Source organism: Lutzomyia longipalpis, chromosome 2, assembly GCF_024334085.1.
Source record: "Lutzomyia longipalpis isolate SR_M1_2022 chromosome 2, ASM2433408v1".
Taxonomy (NCBI): Eukaryota; Metazoa; Arthropoda; class Insecta; order Diptera; family Psychodidae; genus Lutzomyia; species Lutzomyia longipalpis.
The window spans coordinates 31,573,231-31,595,165 of record NC_074708.1 but is presented as its reverse complement, the minus strand read 5'-3'; the positions used below and the strand labels follow the sequence as shown (position 1 = coordinate 31,595,165).

Below are 21,935 nucleotides of genomic sequence, written 5' to 3'. Positions count from 1 at the left end.
TTTCTAATAATTCATTTCCATTCACATTTCTTTGCTTTTCCCAAAATGAGATTAATTCCTGGAAGCCAAATATTTATGTTGTAGTTTCTTCTGTTGAATAAGTAAAATTCTCTTTCTGGGAATCTTGGGAGCGCAAATGGGGGAAGTGAGAAGCCCCCTGGGGAGTTAATCAGCAGCTGGCGCGAAAGAGCTGGGCAATGCGATCGGGCAGTGTGTGGCAAAAAGAGCAACCATAAAAATCGAGTCTGTTGTATTTTTCGCGAGTCTCAGGAGTGCTGTGATAAGAAATGTCCATAAAATTCGCCCAGGCCGTTGATTTCATCACCCAGGCCCAAAAATCTGACGAGAGGCAGCGCTACCGTGAAGCAATAGGGCTCTACGAGACAGGTGTGAGGCATTTCATGGATGCCCTCAAGGGTAATGTACAACCTGGCCAGGCCACTGACGTTAAATCCTTCATGCGTACGCGAGAGAAGCTCTTAATCTTCTGCCTTAAAAAAATCATTTCAGATGAGATTGAGGGTGAAATTGCGAAAAGTGCGATCGCAGAAAAGTGCCAACAGTACGCAGAACGTGCTGCAGAGTTGCGCCAAAGTGTCGCAGAAAGCGAAAGTGGTCGCATAGCTCAAACGACCGTGTGAGGAGCGCCCCGCGGAGTTCCACCAGAACGCCATTTGACCTGCTTGACCCCACACTGCTGTAGCACGGAAAGTACCAAATCGCTGATTTATTAAATTGTAGATTTTTTTAAGACGCAAAATACAGTGTTGAACGTTTGACAACGGATGAATTTTGAATGTTTGGAAATCGATTTTTAATTTTCAGAACGTTTTTAACTTATTAAAATCGGTCAGATTGCTTTGATCGATTTTTTTTGAATTATTGGATTTAATGAATTTTTATAAGTTGAAATTATTTATTAAAAAGTTTTCGTAAGATTCTGCGAAAACACGAAATGATTCATAAATTCTGCTGTATCTCTGATTCTATTCGAGATACAAAAGCTATATTCTTCAATTTGGAGAAGTCTTGAAATAGCCTACAATTAAGTAGCTATAAGATTAGATAAGATCCTTTATCTCTCCAGAAAAAATATAAGAGAACGAGTTTTATTATTAAGTAAAAGAATTAGGAAAAAGAGAAAATTTTCATTTTTCTTTGAGAAATTTAGAGATCAAATTGAGGATCCTTAAGTGGTTTTAACGGTTTTAAAGACACTTTATGAACTTAAGGGATTAATTGAGAGATTTCATTTGAAATTGATTTCTTTAACCCTTTCAGATTCGCGACTAATCTAGAGTGCTGATTAAACTAAAAATATTTTTTATGGGTTGCTTTGGGTTGCTTCAGGGGTTGCTTTGAGCTCGAATAAGATATTTTTAGCAAAAAATCTTAACTAAAAATTTTTCTATTTCTTGGAAATGTCCTTTTGTGGTCATAAAATAATTAGGGATTGTAAAGACATAGTCTTATACTAATTTGGACTCAATATTAAGAAAATAACTATACAAAACGAAACATTTTACAAATCGAGCCTTTGGGTAAGCATATGCCTCAAGGAACCTGAAAGGGTTAATTCAAACAAATGGTTTTGAGTTATATTTGAAGGATTTGAGACAATATCCATGAATAATTAAAAAATAAAATTAAAATTCAGGCTGACAATGAATGATTTGAGTTTGAAAAAGCGAATTTTCGGTTAGATATTGTATTTGGTTAATAAATTATTTAAATTAAATACTAACGCTTCGAGAAAAAAAGACGGATTTTCGGTCGTTTTTAGGCTAATTATTCTTTATTCTTGCCGACGTTTTGGACTGTATGAGTCCTTCCTCGGGGCTTACAACATTTAAAGAAATACATAAGATTCAAGAATTACACTAAATGACAACAATTTCTTACATAAAATCTACTACTTACATTACTCCTTTCTAAATTAAATGAATTTTAACCCCGTCAATTGAATAAAATAAAATAAATTCATTTAATGCCCTGTGGAAGGATTTTTATTGTTCGAAACATTAATTTTTAAATAAAATTAACCTAATTTCCAACTAATTTGTCTTCTTTTTCATCAATTACTCAAAATTATTTTATTGAAAACTTTATAAAAAAAACTTCAAGTGAAAATTACTTTCTACTTTTATGGAAAAAATTGAAAAACTCCTTAATTTTCTTTTATTTTTGATTCCTTTCAATATCAGCGACAATCTGCGAGCATACTGCGAATTCATTCTCCCTCTTCTCGATGTTTCACCCTCCCATCACAATGTTTCCTCCACCACTACCATCGTACCAATAAAACATGGAAGAAACATTGTGACAGAAGAAGTTTGTTTTTTGCAAAAATAAAAAAAGATTTTCCTTCGATTTTTGGGCTTTTCCGTGACTATTTCCGGGAAAACTGCATACTTGGTGATTACTGTGCTGGCCTGGATTGTTAATGCATTGGTTTGTGGTGGATTTTGTGTGAAAATAGTGGACAATTTCACGTTTAACAGTTCGTCACAAAAGGTACGTCAAAAAAAAAATTACTCATCGCTCGTAAATGGGTGATTTTTCTCTCTTCCAATTGGAGATTTTCACGATAAAGACGCACCTCGCTGTGAGGAGGAATATCCGGAAGCTGTGGCAAGTCTCTCGGTAGTGACAAGGGCGTGAAAATTGAGAGGATTTAAGGGATTTGAGAAGAGAGAAAATTCCTCAAGGATGAATCCTTGACCTTGTTGATTTATACGGGGAATTTTTGATGAATTTTTCACCTTCCGGACAGATTCAATGGCAGCTGGAACGACTCTTCAGAAGGCAATTGACCTGGTGACGAAAGCCACAGAGGAGGATAAGAAGAAAAACTACGAGGAGGCCTTGAGACTCTACGAACACGGCGTTGAGTACTTTCTGCATGCTATCAAATGTAAGTTTCCGGATGGGCGCGTTCCCGGAAAAAAAAAAGAAAATTCTCATTTTTTTTCTGTGTAGATGAGGCACAGGGAGACAAAGCCAAAGAGTCCATTCGTGCAAAGTGCATTCAGTATTTGGATAGGGCGGAAAAGTTGAAGGAGTACCTCAAGAAGGGGAGCAAGAAGAAGCCCGTCAAGGATGGCGAAAGCTCCAAGTGAGTCTTTTTGGGGGAAATTTTGTTGTTGTAAAAGTTGAAGCAATGATGATATTTTGCATTGACAGGGATGATAAGAAGAGCGACAGTGACTCAGATTCCGATGATCCGGAGAAGAAGAAACTCCAGGCAAAGCTTGAGGGTGCGATTGTGATTGAGAAGCCGCATGTTAAGTGGTCTGATGTAGCTGGGCTCGATGGTGCCAAGGAGGCCCTCAAGGAAGCTGTAATCCTTCCCATTAAATTCCCTCATCTTTTCACGGGCAAAAGAATCCCCTGGAAGGGAATTCTTCTCTTTGGGGTGAGTTTTCTTTGCAATTTTCTCAATTTTTTTTGCCTTTCTGGGAGTTCTGGAAGCTCTAGAAGTTCCGGAAACCCTGGAAACTTGTTTTAACCTCCGGCGAGTGCAGAAGAGAGCAAAGCTGTGAGGGAATTCCACAATATTTGCCCTCCCAGCTTCGCTTCCACCGCACTGACGTCATCGAGTCAATGACAGACTCGGTGGAGTTTTTAATGGATCTCTTTGTTGTCTTACATGCGCCACACGCAGCCGCCTGGAACGGGAAAATCATACCTTGCCAAGGCGGTGGCCACAGAAGCCAACAATTCGACATTCTTCTCCGTCTCAAGTTCGGATCTCGTGTCCAAATGGTTGGGTGAATCGGAGAAGTTGGTGAAGAATCTTTTTGAATTGGCGCGTCAGCATAAGCCCAGCATTATCTTCATCGACGAAGTGGACTCCCTCTGTTCATCGCGATCTGACAATGAGAGCGAGAGCGCCAGGCGCATCAAGACCGAGTTTCTCGTGCAAATGCAAGGGGTGGGCAATGATAATGATGGGATTCTCGTGCTGGGTGCCACAAATATCCCCTGGGTGCTGGATTCAGCCATCAGGCGACGCTTCGAGAAGAGAATCTTCATTCCGCTACCCGAGGAGCATGCGCGTCTTGTGATGTTCAAGATTCATCTGGGCAACACAACGCACTGCCTCACGGAGAATAACCTCAAGGAGTTGGCCAAGAAGACGGAAGGGTGAGTGAGAGTGAAAGTTCTGCCTCTGGGGAGAGAGATTTGTCTAAAATTTAAGATTTGTTGGGCAGATATTCCGGAGCTGATATCTCCATCATTGTCCGCGATGCCTTAATGCAGCCCGTGCGGAAAGTCCAAACGGCCACGCATTTCAAACACATACGCGGCCCTTCGCCAACCGATAAAAGTGTCATTGTGGATGATCTCGTCACTCCGTGCTCGCCAGGAGATCCGGGAGCAATGGAGATGACCTGGGTGGATGTTCCCGGGGATAAGTTGTACGAGCCTCCCGTAACAATGGTGAGTTGTCCAAGAAAAGATTCTCATTTTAAGGGCATTCAAAGCTACTTTGCATAAAAGCTCCTCCCTTTTATTGATCCTGTATGTCAGGGGCGTAGTCAGGAATCTTTTCGAGATGTTCTTTTTTTTAGATCTCTTCTTTTTTAATTATAAAAATTTTAGAAATGGGTAAAAATAAGGAAATGTCTGAACATTTCTTTTCAAACGTTTGAAATTTTTATTCTAAACATTTGATGATAATTTTCAACGTTTTATGACTCTTTGTTAACCCTTTAGCGTCTAACGTGAAACATAAAAACATTGAAATATCAAGATATTTATTCTGTGGATGCTTATGGAGTATGTTTCTCAGTCAGAACGTCTGCTTTGGCCTCTTTTGCGTGAAAAAGCAATTGAATTCATAAAAATTTGGAAAAATAAAATGTTTCACGTATGACCCAAAAAAACACGAAAGGATTAACGTTTGATGCTTCTTTGCTAATTTTGACATTTCTTGTTTAATATTTGACATTAGTTTTTAACGTCTGACACTTAATTTCTAATGTTTGACATTTAATGTTTCACATTTGAAAAGTTTGATGTTTCTTTACTAACAATTAATTTTTGTTAACTGACATTCGACATTCTTTTATTTGCGTTGAACATTCCTTTCAAACTCTTGACGTTTCTTTACTTACGGGTGATGTTTGTCTCTTAACATTTTATTAATGATTGACGTTTCTATACTAACTTTTAATATTTTGTATCAAACATTTGACGCTTTCTTATCCAAAGTTCGATGTTTTTTTTGTAACTTCGTGTATATTTACTAACATTTAAAGTTCCTTTTCTGACGGATATAATTTCTTTAAGAACAGTTAAAGTTCCTTTTTTAATTCTTGATGTTTCTTTACTAACGGTTGACATTTTTTAGTCTTAAACTTGGAGTTTCTTTTCTAACATTAGACGCTTCTTTTCCAATGCTTGACGTTTGACATTTGACGTTTATTTACTTAAATTTGACACTTCTTAACCAACTTTTCTCATTTCTTCTCTTTCGGGTAACATTCTTTTCTAACGTTTGACGTTTCCTTACTAACATTAACCAGGAAATAATTCCTTTTAATTTCTAAAGAAAAACCTGAAATTTCAATGTGTTTAGGTACTCATACATTCTTCCCAGCTACGTCTCTGATTTTTAGCCTTTCTGAAATTTCTATACGATTCACTCTACCCCAGTCTTCCCTAATAAAAATGGCGAATCAATTTATTTTAAAGAAATTCTCCCTTTTTTTAATTAAAGTCGAATTAATCGATTTTCTGCAGCTCTTTTTCTGCAACTCTAAATAATTCAGTAATCCTCTCAAAGCAATAATAACTCAAACCTTTTCTTCTCTTTTTCTCTTCGCAGGGCGACATGCTAAAGTCTCTGTCGATGACAAAGCCAACGGTCAATGAGGACGACATGAAGAAGCTCGACAAATTCACCGATGACTTTGGCCAGGAGGGATAAAAACAACACTCAATCACAATAAAAAAAATGAGAAATTGGAGTATTTTTTCCACTAGAAATTCAATGAAAAGAAAAAAAAAACAAACACCAATACGACACTGTTGCCTAAATAAAAAAATATTTTTAAGTGTAGGATTTCCGTCGTTTATTAGAAAAAAAACATTTCCGCGAGATTTTCTGCGATGGATTTCCTCAAATTTCTCTCTGCTAAATGGGTGGTGGTACCTCTTACTGGCTAAGCTTTTGTGCCCCTCCCTTCTGCGCTGGGGGAATTTAGGCAATCCATCCGACAACGTAAAAATGAAAAAAAAATCTTCTCTATTTAATGAATTTTTGGAATCTTACGAATTTGGTGAGAAAATCATGATTTCGCTTTCAAGAAATATATTTGTAAAATATAAATGTGTACAATAATATAAAATATGTAAAATAATTTCTCCTAAAATTCTTTTTCTCTCCACTCTGCCAATATGTCTTGCTGTTTGCTCTAAATTCCTCATCAAAAATCACATTTCCTTTGCATTTATCCGGATTTACGTGTAGGCACACCCTTAAAGTCCTAAAAGGGTTAGATTTACAACAATGAAAAAATTATATAAAAAAAGAGGATTAAAATGTTAGAATGGCAATGCTTCTGTGCATTAAGGCAGGATGAGCTCCGGTGCGGGAAGAATATCCGTCTTGTGGAGGCAGTGGAGGATGCTGGAGAACCAAATGATTTGATCATTGGAATTTGTTCCCGCCAAAATGTGTCCCATAAATGGAGAATCTCGATTCCTACACAAGAAAATTCAATTAATTCCTGGAAAAAGACTCTTCCATTTAATAAGAAATTCTCACCTTTTTGTAAAGGAATTCTCAACGAGCGTTATGGCCCATCGTACTTGACATTCGCGCTTCTTCTCGCATCCCAAGTAGGCCACAACACCCTTGAGATCGATCTCCTTCACCTTCACATCCACCTGCTTCTCCTTCTTCAGCACCGTAATCTTCCCATCCATCAGTTCCAGCGTGAAGGCTTTCAGTGTCTTTGTCTTGCAATCGGCAAACTTTAACTCGGTATTCGGTGTTACTGTTGGCAGATTCCTCAAGGCTCGTTCAATTTCATACAAGAACTTTGTAGGACGCACCTCCAGATAATTATCTTTGCGATCTGCGTCTGACCAGTCAGTCCATCTGCAGAGATAAAGGGTAATGAGATTACTTTAAAAAAAATTTAAACGAAACGAAAATTCCTGGAAAATAATTTTTAAATCCTCAAGTCCCATAAATCCTACAAGTCCTGGAAGTACCAAAAAATGAAATATTCAAAAATTTGAAAGAAATTTAAGAAAAAAAATTAAAATTGAATTTTATTTGCAAAGAAACCAAAATTCCTGAAAAATAATTTTTAAATCCTCAAGTTCCATAAATCCTACAAGTCCTGGAAGTACCAAAAAAATGAAATATTCAAAAATTTGAAAGAAATTTAAGAGAAAAAAATTAAAATTGAATTTTATTTGCAAAGAAACCAAAATTCCTGGAAAATAATTTTTAAATCCTCAAGTCCCATAAGTCCTACAAGTCCTAAAAATACAATTTAGTTTAAAATATATTAAATCATTTAAAGACTTTTAAAGTTTTTTTTAATAAACAAAACCCGAAATTTATTTTTATATTCAATAAAAGTTTACATAATCACATAAATCCCGTAAATATAACTTTAAATCCTATAATTTCTTGAAATCCTTTTAATATTGAAGAAAATCTTATTTTTTGAGTAAAAATTAAGGAAAATAAGTCCTGAAATTCTATTCAAAATACAACTAATTTTACAAATCCGAAAAATCAAGTAAATCCTAACAAGTCCCACAAGTCCAATTAAAAAATACATTATTTCCAAACAATTCCACAAATCCCAAGAAATACATCCTAAGATTCTTAAGAAAGATTTAACAAATCCTACAAGTCCTACAAATCCAACAAATAAATTCCAAAATTCCAATCAATCGTTAAATTCTCACAAATTCTATAAAATAATCCATTTTATAAATCTCCCAAATTCATCAAATCCTGCCAATCCCACAAATCCCGTAAATATTATCTTAAATCCTATAATTCCTTGAAATCCTTTAATTATTCAACAAATTTTTTTTATTAAACATTAAAGAATATAACAGTCCTGAAATCCTATTTAAAATCCAAATAATTCTTCAAATCTCAAAAATCCTGTAAATCCTAACAAGTCCCACAAATCCAACAAATAAATTCCAAAATTCCAACCAATCCTTCAATTCTCCCAAATACCTTAAATAAAGGTCAATTACTCCATTTTTAAAAATCCCACAAATCCATTAAATCCCGTCAATCTCACAAATCCTTCTCACCACTAAAATTAATTAATTAACATAAAATGACTCACCTCAGGACGACATTGAGAACATTTTCAGTGTGATGAAGTGGCCTCTGGAGATCCCCATTCAAGATTATCTCCGACAGTGTCACCTTGTGGGGTTGAAGATTAATTTTCCCCGCGAGTTCCTTGCACAAATCATACGCTGTCTTTGTGGGTGTTAGTGATACATTAACCTGCTGCTTATCCTCCGGGGTATTCTTCTCCCCCACAATTGTCACCCAAACCTTCAAATCCCCTGACTTCTTCACTGTATCCGCAAGATTTTCCGCTGTGGCGTGATATTTCTGCAGAACACTCAGCATAATTTGCTCCTTGGCCACCTCATCGACCGTTGGGTGGAAGAGATTTTTGTAGTAGACAATGAGGTCGTGCATTGTGGCTGTCTCCTGCATGGAATACTTCACTTCACCATTTGTCGAATCACTGTCATACAGCAAATTCGCCCCCCAGATCATGGCCAAGTTCTCTGAGCTCATCTTATTGTGATGCTTCTGTGATTGGATGAAGTTCAAATGCCCCAGAAGCTTGCGCAGAGCCTGATATTCGATTGTTGGGAGTCGCTGAAGGAGCTGTTTGTACGAATCCACCTTTTCTGTGGCAGATTTGAGGGAGGAAATACTAAGGAAACCCACTGTGTACTTCCCAAGCATTGGCTCTGGCAAATCACGAATGAATCTCTTGAGAACATTCGCAACATCGTGCTCAGAGTACTCAGAGCGAGTGATTTGAACACTAAATGCATCCGCGTGGAAAGCACTGAGAAGCTTCTGGATGCCATTTTCAGTACCGGATTTCCGGTAAATCCCCTCAGACATTGACCCATGGGCGTAGATGAAGTTGACGCACTTGTCAATGAGTACAGGAACGTTATCCTTCGTCAGCTGCTGTTGCTTCAGCAGTGTACCATTCTTCAGGGCCTCTTCCTTCACAATATGACGCCAGATCTGTAAGAAATTTGAAGTTTTTTGTACACTTTTGTGAGTTTTATGAAGGCGAAATTATAAAATTGAGCGAGTTTGCAAGGTTCCAGAAGAGTTTGGTCTAGGAGACTATGAAGAACAATAAAGAGTCCTAAATATTGAAGTCTTAAAAATATTCCTAAAGATCCAGAGAAGCTAGAATAAAAAAAAAAATAGGCCAGACTCCTAATTCCTGATATACAAAATTCTATACTTTCATTGCCACAAAAATCTCTGAACTTGAAAGTTCTGATTCACAGGACCTGAAAACTATTACTGGACTTCAAATTCCTAGTTCTTGTTACCAGGAATCCGTTTTATTCTTAAATTTTTGAGTAAAAAGATATTATCAGAAAAGAAATTTGATTTCTTAACCAGATAATCTATTAAATTAATCTTTTTCGTAAAGTCTAGAAAATTCTTCAATTGATTTTGGGACTTCAAATTCCGAACCTAACTCGATTTTATTTAAACAACCAACAAATAGGTAAATTAGTTTTATTTTGATAGTTTTTGTCCAGAGAATAAAGATAAAATTTTGGACTCCATTAAATCTTGATTAAAACGAATTTAAAAAAAAAACATAAAGATCTTAACAATCTAGCCTTAAATCCTGGGTTTGATCTTGAGCTAGATAATCCATAAAACTTTTTATTTATTTTTTAATAACTTTGTTTAGACAATTCAAATACTTTTTGGTCTGAACTTCAAGCTCTTATAAGATTTATCTATTCTTTGAAAATAATTTTTATATTTCATATTCTAGATAATTTTTTAATCAGTTTGACTGACTTGATCTTTTTTTTTTAATTCAAAAAGATTTTTTATCCTTCATGTTTTCTGTTTTTAACAATTTATCCCCGGACTTTAAAATGTGGATCATTTTTGTCAGAAAATTCACCAGAATTAAAATTTCTAAACTTCTTAACTCAGATTTGTCCATATTGTACTATATTTAGCACCCTTAACAATTTTATTTTGTTTACTTTAGAGGAACGTGGCCCAATTCCGACCTCCTAAGGTCCGCGCAGAATGAGAAAAAAAAGGTATAAAACAAAAAGCAATTTTCTTAAATTTGGTATCATTTTAAAGCCCATTTAATGATCTTTTTACTCCCATAACTTTCTACATTTAAAGTTTTATCAGTTTTAAGTAATAGCGGATTGAAATAGGCCTTAAGAGGTCCGAATTGGGCCACGTTCCCCTAAGTGTTTTAAGTCCACAAAATGGCATAAAAATATTTTTATTTTTACTAAATTCGAATAGATTCGTTTTAAATGAAAAGTTTTTGAATTTTTTAAGTAAAATTTCAAGATTTTTCGTTGAGAATTAATGTTTCTAGACAATTTGGAATTCTGACTACGTAATTTTTGTTCTACAAAAACACAAATCATTCAAAAAAGACTCCAAATTCCTTTTAAATTGAATTATCAAACTTATTTTCTTGATATCTGGCAGTGAATTCAGCCGTAATCGTGCTTCCATCAACAATCTGACTCATCATTTGTAAAATAATCTTTTTGTAAATGTGATGACGCAACTGATATATGTGCGCGAGACCCGCTGAAAATGTTCTTGGAATGCAATGACCTCATTAATAGGCTGTTAACAGCTCAAAAAAAACTGTTCCAGTAGCATTGCAATTAAAGAGCAAATTAATTGAGGGAAATTAAGAATAAATTCATGTTTTAATGTAAAAAAAAAGAATAAAACCTCACCTTTGTCTCCCGCGGGGAACTCATGATGAAGTATACGGTGAAGGGTGGGCAGTCAATCATGAGGAGTGGTCCAGATTCCACGTGTAGATTCACAATGGATTCATCGGAGTCCTTAAGTACGAGGCAACGTGCCTTTCTGAGATCCATCACATCCAACTTCTTGTCTGCCATGCTGTAGAAGAGAAGTTTCCTGCGCTGCAAGAGAATCCACGCACCTGACCACTGAGCTGTGATGGATTTCTTCAGGTAGCACCATCCAGCACGGCTGTAGTCACACGTTGCTGATGATGGGAACACCTCAGTCATGCTCTCAATGAATCTCTGCATCCACCTATTGCGCTCTGATGCTTTCGGGGCGCTGTACAAGTAGCACACTCTCTGTGCCTTTGCATTCCCACTATTTGTCGTCGTCATCACCATATTGGGGTTATTTAGAGCCTGACTTGGGGCTTTTGGGGTTGTCACTGTGACCTCAAAGCAGTGCTTCTCCGTTGTGCTATTGCTGAATTTGTGATTTAGAACAATTTGAATTGTTGTCACGTGATCCAGCGGGAAGGTTTCTTTCGGCGTCTTGGCGCTTGCATCGAGGAATGTTGAGAATTTCTGCTCATGCAGAATCACGTAGCGACTCTGGAATTCCTTGAGAATATCCTTAACAACTCCCGTACCCGATGGGAGACGTATTAAATAGCCATCATAGCGAGTTCCTCGTGGAACAATCCCTGGCTTAGGGATCATCTCCAGCACTGTTGCCACGTCCTTCTTTGCCTTGAAACTCGATTTTCTCAGGAGATTTTTCTTACTCTTCTGGAAGACATTTTGGAAGCGTGACATCATTGAGGGATTTCCCGGAAGTGTTCCTGGAGCTGGGGGTTTGGGTGCTTTATCCGGAAGACCACTTGCTGCCGGATTGGCGCCTTCATTTATTGCTTCTTGATACGACGGGGGATCTCCTGGAGGGATTTTTGGGAGACTTTTGCCCACTTTTTCTTGCACTCTCCTCCCCGAGAGATCATTCTTATTTGCCGGATCGATATTTTGATCTTTTGCATACTTTTCCACTGCTGCAGCTTCATCCACGAACCAATTGGTACGTTGAGCTGTTGGACGACGCAAATCCGCTGTGGCTCCTTCAGCACTGAAGTGATCTTCATCAATTTGTGATAAATACGGTTCAATTTCTGCCTCATCGACAATATTCTCAACACTATCGGACCTAAGGCGGAGATTTTGATGCACAATTACGCTTCTTTTTGCTCCTCCGGAAGCCCCAGAAGCTTCTCCGGAGCTTCCTGCTTCGGGTTCCCTTCTCTCAGGAATTCCCGTGTCAACGCTTGAGTTGTCATCATCCGACAAATCCGGCGTCAAACTCTGATCATCCGTAATGTTGTCATCATCAATAGACCCATAAGTTTCCTCCGCGAGGAGATTCTCCAGCAAAATCAACTGATTACTCTTATTCTGGAAATCCTCACTGACGGATGCCGCAAAAAGTGGATCAAATTCATCAATAATATCCTTTGGATTCCTCATTGAAATCCTCTTTGCCTGATTTTGAGTCACTTTCCTCGGAGCTATGATACTCTTATCGGACTCCATTTCACACAGAAGCCCATACACGGGTTCCCTCACTGGCCCATCATTTGCATAAATTGGCTCCGGAGAACTCATCTCGCGCTCCTCCTCATTCCCAGCTACATCATAGAATGCCCAGGAATCACTCACATTCGCATCTCCTGCATCCTTGCGCTTCCTGGCTGCGTAGTAATCATCCACAGCACTATCAACACTCGCCAAGCGAGAGAAAAGACGCGGATAGAGGGTATTCTCATTGGAATCCACTGTGGCACGATTTGAAGCCACATTGGTGTTCTCATAATCCTTATGCCGACGTATTTGAACATCTGGGGAATCAGATTCCGTGCTATCCTCATACTTTGACTTGCTAATCTTCCCATAGGGCTCTTCTTCTTTGAGCACCGGCGCCGGGCCTTTGGGGCAGGGGAATCCCTCGACTGAGGATGAATCCGAATCAGGAGCACAGAGATTACTCTCACTGCGGATTCGCATAACTGGCGGTGGAGGCCTTCGAGGCTTAACCACCGGATTAACCATACTCTGTGTCATTGAGGAATTCCTCTCGAAATTGCCGGCCAAATGCGGGGAACCCGGGATGGATTTATTCCCCGCGGCAGCAACATCAATTGACCCACTCGTACCACTTGTCAGGGACATCTTACTCCGTGGGATCTCATACGAGGACTCTGCCACACTAATATCCCCACAATTATTCGTCTTACTCTGCAGGGGGCTATTGAATTGAATCGACTGGAAGACCGTATCATTGGGCGGCAACGTTTGCGGCCTATCCGGATCAAATGCCGGCGCTTTCTTCTCCTTGCGCCCAAGAGAAAAATTCTGCCCACTCCCAATTACATTCTTCAACTTCGAACTCGTCTCATTGCCCCACACGGAAAGTTTATCGCGCGACGTCTGAAAGTTCTTGTCCAATTTGTGACGCGTCTCCTTTGTCTTTGCCTGCACACGTTCCGAAATTGAATCCTTGAGAAGCTTCGATGTAGCCCCAATCGATTTAAGGAGATCTCTGCGTGCATCACAAGAAAAGAGAAAATAACCCTTTATTCATCTCTCTCTAAAAAAAATTCCCACGCGCTTAAAATATTCTCTCTCTCGATTTTGATTCATTTTTTTCCGCGAAGGCTAATCTTAAACATTTTATTTATTTTTATTATTTATTTTGAACGTCAGAGAGAGAGAAAAGCAAATGATTGGGTTCTTTTAGTGACTTATGTACACGAAACATATTATTCCATTGATGACCAATTTGATAAGAAAACCACGTTTTTTATCAATTCTATTTTGTTGTGTTTTACATTGATTTTCTTTCACAAAAAAAATCAACTTAATTGAGCATTTTTGAGGCTCAATCTGATGACCTATTTTCACTTTATTTTCTTTTTTCAAGCAGCTATACGAGCTACTTATACCATTAATCGGGTCTTTTGAAAAGTTCATTAATCAATGGAAATGTGGGGAATTCTTTAAGTCTCAATTTCTTTATGAATCCGTCAATAAATTGGTATTTTTAAATCAATTTTTATGTAAAAATAAAAAAAGTCCGTTGAAAGATATTTTTTAAAAAGATTTTTTTATAAAAGAAATAAATAAAAAAGGACAAGAAGTTCTAATTAAACATTTTGACCTAGATTTTATTAGAACAAATTACAGTTCTAAAATTGATCGATAAATCAATCAATCAATTATTGTACAATTCCTTTTTTTCAATCTGAATTTGAAAATTATTATTTTTTAAAAATCTTTTTAAATTCAAAGAATTTTTAGATAGTGTCCTAAATGGGAATGGCAAATTCATTAAAAAATACATTTTTCCTCAAAAATCACGAAAGATTAGTTTTATAAATATATTTTCTTGAACATTCTCTTTTTTCTGGTTTATAATAAAAAAAATTGTTTAAATATAAGGAAAAAAATCTATTTAAAAGCCTGAAAATGTTTATTCTTGTTTTTTTTTTTTACTAATTCGTGACATTACGACTTTTTTAACCTTCTTCAGGTCATTAAATCATTAAAAACAATAAATTTTATCAAGATCTTAAAAAAACTTCTTAAATAATAAAATTTCGGAGATATTGGGCCTCATTCAGCGACCAAGAAACCCTTGAAATCTTTGAATTTTGTACTGAAATTTCAAGATTTTAAGCGAATTTCAAGGGTTTCTTGGTCGCTGAATTAGGCCCATTATGCGATCTTTGTTTTTTTTTATACTCAAAAACGATAAAATCATTTACGAAAGCAACAAATTCTTCAATTCGATTTTTTAAATAAGAATACAAAACTAATTTAAAACAAAATATTTTCTGATGCTCAAAAATCAGTTTTTCTAAACAACTAATTTAATTTTATTGAAATTCCTTGATGAATTTTCTTTATAATATTAAAATTCTTACGGATTTATTAAAGTTATTAATTATAAATTATTACGGTGCGATGGGTGCGATGTGAAAAAAAATGTACCTAAAAGTGGATTAAATAAATAATAATAATAAGTTATTAATAAACTTTTTTATTTAATCAAGAGTAAACACTTTTTCATTCAAATAGGTTAATTTAAAAGGTTCTAAGTGCAATTTGGAGGATTTTACTTAAATTATTTAGCACATAAAATAATTTTTAAAGAATATTTTAGAACTTGTGATCTTATTGGTCTGATATGATCTATATAATAAAGAAAGGTCTGTTTGTTGGTAATCTTCCGTCGTGTTCGGCTATACAAATCTACACCGTTTGACCGATCGCGATGAAATTTGGCACAGAGGCTCCTTATAACAGGCGGTTTCGAGTGGCCGTATCCATTTTCCCCCCAAAGCCCCCCTTCAGGTAGCCCCCATATAACTCTCATGCAGTTTTTGCGAATTTTTGAATTTGGCGCCTGAAATGTTGTATGAAAATGATTTCTTCTCTTTGCAAATTTTTCTTTGGGATTGATAGGTGTGCCCAATCATACTTATAAATCATCACAATTTTTTCTCTCTAAAATTTGCGCGAAGCGCAAAACCCCCCGCGAAGCGGGGCGAGGAAAATTGGAGCGAAGCGACAATTTACCTCGTTTTTAAATAAATTTTAGATGAAATAAAATGAAATTAAAAAGGTCAAAGGACGTAAGGCACAAAGCGGTATAAACTTTGGAAATTTCAATTGTAAAATTAACCATTTTCGTGACAGAAAATCATTTTTTTAAAAGAAAAGTTGAGAAAATAAAACTTGATCGTTCAACGAAGGAATTTAAATTTAAAAAAAAAATGTTTTTCTTATTTATTTTGTAAAAAGAAATCTCTTGTTCAACTAACTTATTCCCTTTTCAAATTGAACCATTCAAACTCTAATTAATCTTCTTAGTATACATATCACTGAAATTGATTAAATATTAGCACGTTATCTCTAACCAAATTCCATTGTGACGTACTATAAGAGTTTTGTAGACACTCAAAATAGATTTATCAAAGAATTGATTTCTTTTCAATGATCTTATTACGAGATCCATTGACGGAACATTTCACACAGAAAAAGCTCAAAAATCAAAGAGAAAGTCTCAAATTCTTTAAAATTAATTACTCTAGGGGAGAGCGGGGTTAAAAAAGTCACTTAAGGGTTTAGAAAAAGCTCAAAATATCATATTTCCCAAATAGATAAAACGAAATGTATAGCTCATTTCTTTAGGAAATTTACTGCCCTACAACTCTTTCTCAGATCATTTTGTTCTATCTAGCTAGGAAATATGATATTTTAGGCTTTTTCTAAACCCTTAAGTGACTTTATTAGCCCCGCCCTCCCCTACCTCTCTCTAATCACTCTCAAAAGCAACAAATTCAAAACAAACGTTTAATTTTACTCCAATTCACTTGAAAATTAATCTGAATTTGGTCGTCCGTCGTCCACTCGACCTCCAGAGGCGCGTGAAAAGGAGCAGTTTTTTCGCGCGCGATAACCACACACCCACTTCCACCGTGCATGGGAGACTGAAAGCGATATTGCGCGATCATTTCCTGCTACACGCTGAAACTGGAAAAGTGCCTCGCGTGCAATACACTCAATTCGTCACTTGATCTCATAATGTTATTATAAAGATCGCATAAAGAAAAGTAATATAAAATGCAATGTAGTATGGATTTATGTGTGTAAGAAGCAACATACCCTGGTGATGAAGTTTTAAACTTGGAGAGATTGTCGTTGCTGGAATGTGAGCTGCTGAGTGTGCTGCTGGAGGGGGATTTCTCCAGTGCTGATGTCGGCAATTCATCCATTTGCAGCTCTGGGTAGATTTTGGTTGTTTGTGGATTGTCTCGGGAGCACCTTCGTGCTGGCTTCTTCGGGGGCTCTGCAGCTGATGATGATGGGGTGTCGGTTTTATTGGGTGGGAGGCCTGGAGCCTTCCTTGTGGGCTTCTTACTCACAGCGCCTGTTTCACTGGATTGATGCCTTCGAGGAGCTGGAACGGGTTTCCGGGCTTCCTCCTCTGGGCCTGCAGCTTCGAGGAGTTTCTTCTCCATTGAGAGGCTCTTGTTGAGCTCCAAATTGAGGTTGTTCATCTCTGTGATGACATTCCTATACGGGTTATCCAGCTCATCCACATTATTCTCCTTCCGTTGCTTCCCTTCTTTTGGCTGATCTTCTCTGATGTTGAAGATTGTTTTGTCTTTCGTGACATTCTCATACTTTTTCGGTGCTTCCTCCGTGGATGTCTTTTGCTGGAGATTCTTCCGTGGACGTGGCACAGGACGTGGACAATCCATTATTCTCTTTTTTTTTTGTTTACTGGACAAGAAATTCGATTCTTCACAAAATAAAACTTTTTTTTTGTAGCAAGAACTCTCTGTGTGTGAAGCGTCAGCTCAGCAGCAAAACGTGCTAAACGGGGGAATGTGGTGGTACAAAGAAGTCGTCAACAATTGCCATGACTCATCCCGAGTTCTGCTGATAAATTCATTGAATCACTCCTCCTCCTCCATTCACAGTCAATTGCTGCCCAATTGAGAAGCTCCTCTCCTCAATAATGCACTTCTGCCTGTTTTTGCTATTCCTGCACACAAACACAAGGTCGATGATCTGTCTAATGCACAGACTATCCCTCCGCTTGTCCACAAGATCCTTCCACCCGCCGTCAGAACTTTCCGGGAACACCCACAAAAAATATTTTGCAAAACTTTCACTAAAAATTCCTTCCACGTTTATTTTCACAGTTTTTTGGCACAAAAATACTTTTAAATTCTCCAAAAATACCTGGGAAATGTCTTCAGGTAATCACAAATGGAGAAGACACGGTGGAATGGAAGAAAAGTCGTGAGATAATTAAAGATTTTACGCAAGATAAGTCTTATCGGAATTTTTCAACCTGCTTTTCTCACAAGAAAAACCATCACATTTTCACTTTCTTCTGCCACTTTTTCGCAACAAAATATTGCGGAAATACAACATAAAATGGAAGTTAAGCAATTGGGGACACAAATAAACTGAGAAATGGGAGAAATAATTGGGAAAACACAACGAAAAAAAAATGAGGAAAAAAAAAAGAAAATATTTATTTTTGAAATGAATAAAAATTACATCGACAAGAATCGATGTTTTCGATGAAAGCGACACTTGTGGTGGGTTTTTGAAAGCATTTGGCAGCTGTTTTCGACAAATGTTATTTGATTTTAACGGACAATCGAAATTGCTTTTCCAAAAAATGCATTTTTCCTGTTTTTCTTTCAGTTTTTTGGGCATAAAACACATTTTTGAGGCTTCTAGAGAACCTGGGAATGTTCCGGAGGGCCCTATAGGGAGTTTTTGGAGCAAAAATGGGGGTTTGGAGAAATTTTGACGGTTGGGGATTTTACACGCACTTTTTTTCCCCGGGAATCGATTTTCGCAAACTTTCAGAATTTTTTATGCCTATCGACTCGGCGTCGAATTCTAAGCTCGGAAAACTTAATTTTCCCGGAAATTACGGCGGAAAACGCGAGAAAAATAAAATTAAAAACACAAACCCATTAAACAAAACTTTGACTCAATTTTCGCTCAATAAAATTTGACAAAAGATTGACTCATTTTGTTTGCTGGGACAATCTGTCATTGTTTTTTTGCCGGGTCCTCCAGATTCCGCGTGCAAGTGGAAAATTCAGCTCAATTTCAGTTGATTTAGTACCTCCGTAGTGTCCAGATCACTAGCAGAGCATCATGTCCAAGCCTACATTCAAAGTTGGTGAGTACTCATTGAATGAAGCCACAAACATCCTGAATGTCCTGATTGTGAGGTTATCTCTCCTCCACTTCCGGTAGCCGATATGTCCCTGGCGGACTTTGGGCGCAAGGAAATCATGCTGGCGGAGAATGAGATGCCCGGATTGATGGCATGTCGCAAGAAGTACGGTCCGCAGAAGATCCTCAAAGGAGCCCGCATTGCTGGATGCCTCCACATGACCATCCAAACTGCTGTCCTCATTGAGACGCTCGTGGAACTCGGAGCTGAGGTAATGAAATCCCTAAAACTTCCATTTATCTCCCCGGAAGCTCTTCCAAGTCACGCGAGTGCCATTGATGCTATTTTGGGGGATTTCTGGGGCAGCAACGTCACATACATACATAATAAGTTGACCCCCTGCTGGAGATTCTCTGGGGTCGCCTTATCTTCTCATTTTCTGCTTATTCATTGCCCCGTCTTACGGAATAGCATCACTCCTCTGTCGTGAATCTGTTTATTTTCCTTTTTTGTGCTTTACGGTGGGAATTTTATCAAAGAAAAAAAATTAATTGCTCTATTTAGCAGCAGAGTCCGAAGATCTAGGTCTCTCAGGTCCGTTAATTAATTATTATTATCTCTTCTGGAATAAAAAGAAACAGATATGATAAGAAGTTTATGCAAAAGATCTAAAGATAAAACTTTTTTTTTCTTTCAGGTTCAATGGTCCAGTTGTAATATTTTCAGCACTCAGGATCATGCTGCTGCAGCTATTGCTGCTACTGGTGTTCCCGTTTATGCATGGAAGGGTGAGACAGATGAGGAGTATTTGTGGTGCATCGAACAGACCCTTGTCTTCCGTGATGGCCAACCGTTGAATATGATCCTCGACGATGGAGGTGATTTGACGAATCTTGTGCATGAGAAATATCCGCAGTACTTGAAGGGAATTCGTGGGATTAGCGAGGAAACCACAACGGGTGTCCACAATCTGTACAAGATGTTCCAGAATGGGAAGCTCACGGTGCCAGCAATTAATGTCAATGATTCCGTGACAAAGAGCAAATTCGACAATCTCTACGGCTGTCGTGAGTCCCTAATTGATGGCATTAAGCGTGCCACAGACATTATGATTGCCGGGAAGGTTTGCGTGGTTGCGGGGTATGGAGATGTGGGCAAGGGATGTGCTCAATCCCTGCGCGCCTTCGGTGGACGTGTCCTCATCACGGAAATTGATCCCATTAATGCCCTCCAGGCTGCCATGGAGGGTTACGAGGTGACAACAATGGATGAAGCCAGCAAGGAAGCTACGATCTTTGTCACCTCAACTGGATGCGAGGGCATCATTGAGGGGCATCACTTTATGAATATGAAAGATGACTCCATTGTCTGCAACATTGGGCACTTTGACTGCGAAATTGATGTTAGCTGGTTGGAGAAGAATGCCACAGAGAAGGTCAACATTAAACCCCAAGTTGATCGCTACACTCTTGCCAATGGGAATCACGTCATCATCCTCGCTGCTGGGCGGCTCGTGAATCTGGGTTGTGCCACAGGACATCCGAGCTTTGTCATGTCCAATTCCTTCACAAATCAAGTCCTGGCACAAATTGAACTTTGGACAAAGAGCGATGTCTACAAGGTTGGTGTTCACATGTTGCCAAAGAAATTGGATGAGGAAGTAGCAGCGCTACATCTCGAAAAGCTTGGCGTTAAATTGACAAAGCTCACGGAGAAGCAGGCTAAATACCTCAGTGTTCCCCAGGAGGGACCTTTCAAGCCTGATCACTACAGATATTGAGGAATTTTTTGGATTTTCACAAAAAAAAATGTAAAAAAAAAGAAATTGTTCACATTATTTTTTAGTTGAATAAAAAGGTCTTTTTTTTTTTAAAAATATCTTTGCTATTGTTTTTATTGAATAATTTTATTCGATTAGTAAGGGCTGAAGATCATTTGTAGTGAAATAACGATCTCCGATTAGATCAATTGAATCAGAAGATTGATACACTCCTATCCGTAAAGAGGCTCTTACGTTAATGTACCTAGATAGCCCTTATTAAGTTTCCATGCAGAGATCAACAATACAGTATCGTATAGTGTTGAAACACCTCAACAATTTATGCTGTTTCAGGCAAAAACTACAATAAATAACTAAAAAGATATTTTAGAATAAACGTCAAACGTTAGAAAAAAAATAGTAAAAGATTTGAAAAGAAATGTCTTAAACAAAACGTTAAAAAAAACTTCTAGCTTTATCAAAAACTTCAAACTTTAGAAAAAAAAGTTAAAACGCTACGACAAAATGTAAAAAAAAAGAATCTGTGAATGTTAGAATAAATTGAAACGTTAAAATAAAATGCCAAACAAGCGTAAAAACAAATAAAAGAACGTCTAACGTTACAAATGAAACTCTAAGAATAAATTCTAAGCGTCAAACTATTAAAAACAATCCTAAAAGGTTATAAAGTTGCGTTAACCGATGTAAAAAATTTAAAACGTTTGATCAATCGTAAAGCGATAATAAAGGTATGTCAATTGTTTAAATAAACAATAAAACGCTGCAAATCTCAAGCTTTAGTCGGAATTTCAACGTTAGAACAACTGAGAAAAAGAAAAAGACATGTCAAACGTTAGAAATTAATTGTCAAAAGTCTCAATGAAACTTTAGAAAATGATTAAATTGTCAAACACACGAATAATCGTCATAACGTTAAAATAAATGTCAATCTTTGAAGACAAAAACGTCAATTGTTATTTATTTTATTTATTTAATTAATAAAGGGGGTGCCATCATAGCTGATGATTCCCCTGTCCCAAATCAATTGTTAGAAGCGAAATTTCAAACGTTAGAATTGCAGACTAACAAAAGCTGCTAATTCAAATGCAACAGCTTCAATGTAGACTTTTAAAGTTATTCCTTTTAAATAATTTTAGCGTCCTTTGGATAAAAAGAAATGAATAATTAAAAAAAAAAAAAAAACTGTTCCCTAGAATAGATTTTTGGCTATGCCCCTACAACAATAATTTTAGGAGGCAGGTCTATGTTCCCTTTAGATTTCTGGTTTACAATCTTTCTTTAGGGTCATGCACTTTAATTAAATAGAAAATAGATAAACATTTGAATCTTTACAACATATTATTAAACTTGCTCATAACAAATTATCGA

The 21,935-nt window shown here is 37.2% G+C and overlaps 4 protein-coding genes across 5 annotated transcripts in view; 2 read left to right on the top strand and 2 right to left on the bottom strand.

Annotated features, from left to right (window-relative positions):
- LOC129790371 (protein obstructor-E) overlaps positions 1 to 21,935 on the bottom strand; it is a 53,105-nt gene that overhangs the window by 21,674 nt on the left and 9,496 nt on the right. The window lies entirely within an intron of this gene.
- Positions 2,283 to 6,368, top strand: LOC129790272 (vacuolar protein sorting-associated protein 4). The gene is made up of 7 exons (XM_055827712.1): positions 2,283 to 2,514; positions 2,774 to 2,914; positions 2,980 to 3,115; positions 3,184 to 3,415; positions 3,665 to 4,146; positions 4,215 to 4,443; positions 5,834 to 6,368. The coding sequence occupies exons 2-7, from the start codon at positions 2,779 to 2,781 to the stop codon at positions 5,933 to 5,935; spliced, it is 1,317 nt and encodes a 438-aa protein (XP_055683687.1). The 5' UTR covers positions 2,283 to 2,514; positions 2,774 to 2,778; the 3' UTR covers positions 5,936 to 6,368.
- Positions 6,303 to 18,163, bottom strand: LOC129790114 (uncharacterized). Its single transcript, XM_055827371.1, has 5 exons — positions 16,741 to 18,163; positions 11,008 to 13,612; positions 8,337 to 9,274; positions 6,776 to 7,111; positions 6,303 to 6,712 (listed from the first exon to the last, which is right to left on the bottom strand). Exons 1-5 carry the CDS (start codon positions 17,337 to 17,339, stop codon positions 6,577 to 6,579), a joined length of 4,614 nt encoding a protein of 1,537 aa, XP_055683346.1. The 5' UTR covers positions 17,340 to 18,163; the 3' UTR covers positions 6,303 to 6,576.
- On the top strand, positions 18,630 to 20,663 carry LOC129790275 (adenosylhomocysteinase). The gene is made up of 3 exons (XM_055827715.1): positions 18,630 to 18,790; positions 18,868 to 19,058; positions 19,485 to 20,663. Exons 1-3 carry the CDS (start codon positions 18,766 to 18,768, stop codon positions 20,565 to 20,567), a joined length of 1,299 nt encoding a protein of 432 aa, XP_055683690.1. The 5' UTR covers positions 18,630 to 18,765; the 3' UTR covers positions 20,568 to 20,663.

What these genes read in the sequence shown, in the direction of transcription:
- LOC129790272 (XM_055827712.1), top strand. Translation starts at nt 2,779, where the DNA reads ATGGCAGCTGGAACGACTCTTCAGAAGGCAATTGACCTGGTGACGAAA. An exon ending in AGGGAATTCTTCTCTTTGGG is followed by an intron (nt 3,416 to 3,664) that starts GTGAGTTTTCTT and finishes CGCCACACGCAG; the next exon opens with CCGCCTGGAACGGGAAAATC. An exon ending in ACGAGCCTCCCGTAACAATG is followed by an intron (nt 4,444 to 5,833) that starts GTGAGTTGTCCA and finishes TTCTCTTCGCAG; the next exon opens with GGCGACATGCTAAAGTCTCT.
- LOC129790275 (XM_055827715.1), top strand. Translation starts at nt 18,766, where the DNA reads ATGTCCAAGCCTACATTCAAAGTTG. An exon ending in CAAGCCTACATTCAAAGTTG is followed by an intron (nt 18,791 to 18,867) that starts GTGAGTACTCAT and finishes CACTTCCGGTAG; the next exon opens with CCGATATGTCCCTGGCGGAC. An exon ending in TCGTGGAACTCGGAGCTGAG is followed by an intron (nt 19,059 to 19,484) that starts GTAATGAAATCC and finishes TTTTTCTTTCAG; the next exon opens with GTTCAATGGTCCAGTTGTAA.
- LOC129790114 (XM_055827371.1), bottom strand. Translation starts at nt 17,339, where the DNA reads ATGGATTGTCCACGTCCTGTGCCACGTCCACGGAAGAATCTCCAGCAA. An exon ending in GTTCTCAATGTCGTCCTGAG is followed by an intron (nt 7,112 to 8,336) that starts GTGAGTCATTTT and finishes TTATCTCTGCAG; the next exon opens with ATGGACTGACTGGTCAGACG. An exon ending in GAGAATTCCTTTACAAAAAG is followed by an intron (nt 6,713 to 6,775) that starts GTGAGAATTTCT and finishes TTTCTTGTGTAG; the next exon opens with GAATCGAGATTCTCCATTTA.